Source organism: Sesamum indicum, unplaced genomic scaffold (assembly GCF_000512975.1).
Source record: "Sesamum indicum cultivar Zhongzhi No. 13 unplaced genomic scaffold, S_indicum_v1.0 scaffold00427, whole genome shotgun sequence".
Taxonomy (NCBI): domain Eukaryota; kingdom Viridiplantae; phylum Streptophyta; class Magnoliopsida; order Lamiales; family Pedaliaceae; genus Sesamum; species Sesamum indicum.
The window spans coordinates 1-5,217 of NW_011628315.1; the positions used below are offsets into that span (position 1 = coordinate 1).

A 5,217-nucleotide genomic window follows, 5' to 3' on the forward strand; every position below is an offset into this window, starting at 1 on the left:
GATACAGGTGCTGAGATCTTGATAGGTAACAATTTCATTCAAACATTTGCAAGATATATGCAGGATAATCAGAGGAATTTGTTAATCTTTACTACTAAATGTGGTAGTGAGATACAAGTGTTGCAAAGAGAAAAGGCATTTAATAGGATAATGCCAATAATTTTTCGCAGCAAACGTGGTGATTTTGATGCCAAATTAACTCATCCAAAAATACAGGATAAGAGGAAATTTGGTAAGGTTCTTTTGTCTTTCAAGCAACAGGGACTCATGGACAACGATAGCTTCTATAAGGAATCCGAGGAGGAGATTGTGAGCCTTAAAGAAGCACTACTGGAAATAAAATCGCTAGATATTAGCGAGGAAAGCAGGCTTTCTCTTGAGAATGTCAAGAGGCTCATCCAGAGGAACTTTAGTGAAAACCCTCTGGCATGGCGAGATAGGAACAAGATCGAAGCTACTCTAAAACTCTGGGAAGAGTGCAAGTATCAGTACGTTCAATACAAGCCTATCCAAATGAACATGGAAGATAAGAAATATATGCAGATGATTATCAAAGAGCATATCGGTTTTGGACTCATCGAACCTGGAATCTCTGCCTACAGCAGCCCTGGGTTTCTAGTAAGAAACCATGGCGTGATTAAGAGAGGTAAACCCAGGTTAGTAATTAACTATCAATGTATTAATAAGATATTAGAGTTTGATGGTTATTACATTCCCAGTAGAGAACACTTACTTGATTGCATTAAAGGGGCAAAAGTATTTTTTAAATTCAATTGCAAATCTGGGTTTTATCAGATTAAGATAGAGAGTGAATCAAACAAATTCACTGCATTCTCCACACCACAAGGACAATATATCTGGAATGTGTTTCCAATGGGTTTAAATGCACCCCAAATATTTCAAAAAAAAAGGATAATCTTTTTAAAGATTATTTTGTGTTCATGTTTGTCTATATTGACGACATACTAATTGCATCCAAAAATATGAAAGAACATATTAAACATCTTGAAATATTTTTTGATGCATGCCATAAAGAAGGTTTTAGTACTTTCTGAAAACAAAACCACTATAGTTGTCATTAAAATTGAATTTCTAGGAATTCGTATTGACGAAATAGGGATTGAGTTATAGGAGCATATTGTGGAGAAAATCCGTAATTTTCCAGACGTGCTCAAAGACAAGAAACATTTACAGAGCTTCTTAGGAATTGTTAATTTTGCAGGTATCTTCATTAAGGATCTTGCAAAATACAAAAAGGATTTCTGACCACTCTTGAAAGAAACGGAGAGCTCAAAGTGAAAATGGGAAGAAATTCACACAAGAAGGGTTCGTGTAACCTGCCAAAGCTTGCTATACCACAGGACAAGGATGAATTGGCAGTTTATATAGATGCCAATGATTATAGATGGGCAGCAGTGCTAATGAAGAAGACAACTACAGGGGAACAACCCTGTAGATATACAGGAGGGTTGTTCTCTAAACAACAAGCCAAAGTTTGGCACATCAACGAGAAAGAATTCTTTTCGGTTTGGAAGGCTTTTAAAAATGGCCTTTATTTTTACTTGCTAAAAAATTTACTTTAAAAGTGGATAATACTAATGTCAAAGCTTTCTTAAAGAATAAATTAGAATAAAAAATAGAGAAAGCTCGTATTATCAGATGGCAAGGTTAATGCCAATATTATTGTTATAATATTATCGTTATAAAATCTCACGAAAATATTTTTGCAAATTTCCTGACGAGAGATGGAGGCAACTGAAGCAAACTCTGTCTGGTTGAGACTCAGGAACCTCCGGGAAAACATCGAGGAGTTTGACAAAAAGTTCGGACAGCTAGCAGTTAATGCCCAAGTTGCTAGACAAATTCAAAGAGTTGATCTGGACACTGTTCAGGTCGCAATAAGGAGTTCTTTATTAGCATCCACCTCGCTATGGAATGACTTACGAGAACCAATTCGGAAGGCGTCACCTTCGGGGATGACTCACGAGTTGAGGGAGCATGACCCAAAATATGCCTTTACAGTACATGGCTACCCGTAGCGTCGGATTCAAGTACCGATTGCACAAGGCCATCACCAGACTCTGGTGAAACGACAACAATTAAATCACAGGAAGTGCAAACTCCTGATGATTCAAGTCAACCTAGCACCTCTTGGGTTAAGGAGGGAGAGATTAGCCTTAGGCCGATGACAGGCACCTCTAAGGTTAATACTACGAGTTAATATCTTCTTCTGCTTGGTAGGGCTACCAGCGTATGTGGGAAAAATTAATTTTCCGCAAAGGAGTAAACCCAGGCAAGATCATTATCGAAACATCCAAAAAATATAATAGGGTCTGAATGTTAGAAGGGTCAAAACCAGAAGATGTTCGAGAAGGGTATGATTTTGGAGCTCTTGCTTCAGTTCATACTATGTCACCACGTTTTTCGAAAATCTCAAAACTTCCGAAGTGGATTAGTAGGGCGATTTTTGATTCATGGCAAAATAGCCCCCACCTTAAAAGAGGAAATGTTCTAGAGATAAAGTTCGTATCAGTTGCTCCAGAAACGGCAGGAAAAGAGTCACATCCAGCATTTCATTTCATGAAATTATAGAGGCCAGACATGGTGGCTTTCAACAAAATCAAAACCGCCTCAGGCGAAGCTCCCCTGGTATCGGTCATTACTGAAGACAGTATCTCTACTAGAAGAGCTTGGAGATTATGGGTTTGTCTCATTGAGATGAACAAAGTCAAGTATCCATTCAGAATCTTCTCAAACAAAGTGAATGGATCCTTATTGTAAATTCCATGATAGGAAAAAACACTGAGTTCGCAGAAAGCTTATTCGAGAAAAAGAGGATGTTAATATGGAAAAATAAGCTGCCAGTGACTGAAGCCACAAGAATGAAGACGTGCAACATGTTGCATGTTGGGAAATGGCATAACCATTTGTGCCCCTGCTGCGAAAAACAAGAAAAGTCCCTGTTTGGGACAAAGATTCGAGTCACAAAAAACAAACCGAAACTGAACCAAGACAAGAAAAAGAGAAAAATTTTTAAAAACGAAGTAATAATTAAATGATGTAAAAAATCGAGAGGATAAGACGGTCTGTAGAAAATGACAAAAGCCAATAGTCAGCAAAGCAGGAAAGACAGCTGGAAGTCACATGATCGACAAGCCATAATGACCAATAGCTGGAAAGACCGAGGCAATTAGAACATAGTGACGTCATTCGAAAAAAGACAAGATGATGACGAAAGCAATGACGTCATCAAAAACCAAGTTGGAGTCCGAATTTGAAGTCTGTGGACGCCTATAAATGAAGAGGTAGTGAAGCAGATGGGGATCATCAGAAAACTTCTCCTCCTCTTCAAAGTATTAGAGTTTTGATTCTTTTGAATCTTCTGTAGTATTTTAATTTTTTAGTTTATGGGGGTTTACCAAACAAGTCAAGTCCTCTATACCATGAGAGGCTAAACAATTGTCTCCTTGAAGTTATTATTACGCTTAGCAAATTTACCACACAAATGCATGGGTTTAGACCAACGTTTGGGTCAAGTTTCGTGGAATTCTGAGAACGTTCCAAATTTAGTTGTATTGCATGATTTTATTAAAGCAAGTTTGATTCCCTTTTATACTAACTTGTAGTTATTTTTACGCATAGTGAATTTACCACACAAATGCATGGGTTTAGACCTATGTTTGGGTCATGTTTCGTGGAATTTTGAGAATGTTGAATATTTAGCTGTTTTACACGGTTTTACTAAAAAATCAACTTTATTTCCATTTTACACTAACTTGTAGTTATTATTATACTTAGAAAAATTTAACACACAAATGCATGGGTCTAGACCGACGTTGGGTCAAGTTTCGTAGAATTCTGAGAACGTTCAAAATTTAGCTGTTTTGCACGATTTTATTAAAAAAGTAACTTTGTTTCCCTTTTACACTAACTTGTAGTTATTACTACGCTTAGAAAAATTTTCCACCCAAATGCATGGGCCTAGACTTATATTTGGGTCAAGTTTCATGGAATTATGAGAACTTTCAAAATTTAGCAGTTTTGCACTGTTTTATTAGAAAAGCAAATTAGCTTCCCTTTTAATCTAACTTGTAGTTATTATTATGCTTAGAAAATTTAAACACAAATGCATAGGTCTAGACCTACGTTTGGGTCAAGTTTCGTGAAATTCTGAGAATGTCCAAATTTAGCCGTTTTGGATGATTTTATTAAAAAAGCAACATCGTTTTCCTTTTATACTAACTTGTAGTTATTATTACACTTAGCAAAATTTACCACACAAATGCATGGGTCTAGACCTACGTTTGGGTCAAGTTTCGTCGAATTCTGAGAACGTTCAAAATTTAGCTGTTTTGAACGGTTTTATTAAAAAACAACTTTGTTTCCCTTTTACACTAGCTCGGAGCTGTTATTACGCTTAACAAATTTACCAGAAAAATGCATGGGTCTAGACCTACGTTTGGGTCAAGTTTCGTGGAATTCTGATAACGTTCAATATTTAGCTGTTTTGCACGGTTTGTAAAAGCAACTTTGTTTCCCTTTTACACTAACTTGTAGTTATTGTTACGCTTTGAAAAATTTACCACACAAATGCATGTGTCTAGACCTACATTTGGGTCATGTTTCGTGGAATTTTGAGAACGTTCAAAATTTAGCTGTTTTGCACGGATTTATTAAAAAGCAAATTTGTTTTCCTTTTATACTAACTTGTAGTTATTATTATGCTTAGGAAATTTACAATACAAGTGCATGGGTCTAGACCTATGTTTGGGTCAAGATGCGTGGAATTCTGAGAATGTTCAAAATTTAGCTGTTTTGCACGGTTTTATTAAAAAAGCAACTTTGCTTCCCTTTTACACTAACTTGTAGTTATTATTACGCTTAGAAAAATTTTCCACCCTAATGCATGGGCTTAGACTTAGATTTGGGTCAAGTTTCGTGAAATTATGAGAACGTTCAAAATTTAGCAGCTTTGCACTGTTTTATTAAAAAAGCAACTTTATTTCCCTTTTACACTAACTTGTAGTTATTATTATACTTAGCAAATTTAAAACACAAATGCATATGTCTACACCTACGTTTGGGTTAGGTTTCGTGAAATTCTGAGAATGTTCAAATTTAGATGTTTTGAACGGTTTTATTAAAAAAGCAACGTTGTTTCCCTTTTACACTAACTTGTAGTTATTATTACTCTTAGCAAAATTTACCACACAAATG

At 36.0% G+C, this 5,217-nt stretch overlaps 1 protein-coding gene across 1 annotated transcript; it reads left to right on the forward strand.

The window, feature by feature from the left end:
• The first annotated feature begins 267 nt into the window (after window positions 1–267).
• LOC105180226 lies at window positions 268–2,722 on the forward strand. Its single transcript, XM_011103899.1, has 2 exons — window positions 268–656; window positions 2,593–2,722. Exons 1-2 carry the CDS (start codon window positions 268–270, stop codon window positions 2,720–2,722), a joined length of 519 nt encoding a protein of 172 aa, XP_011102201.1.
• The last annotated feature ends 2,495 nt before the right edge of the window (window positions 2,723–5,217 follow it).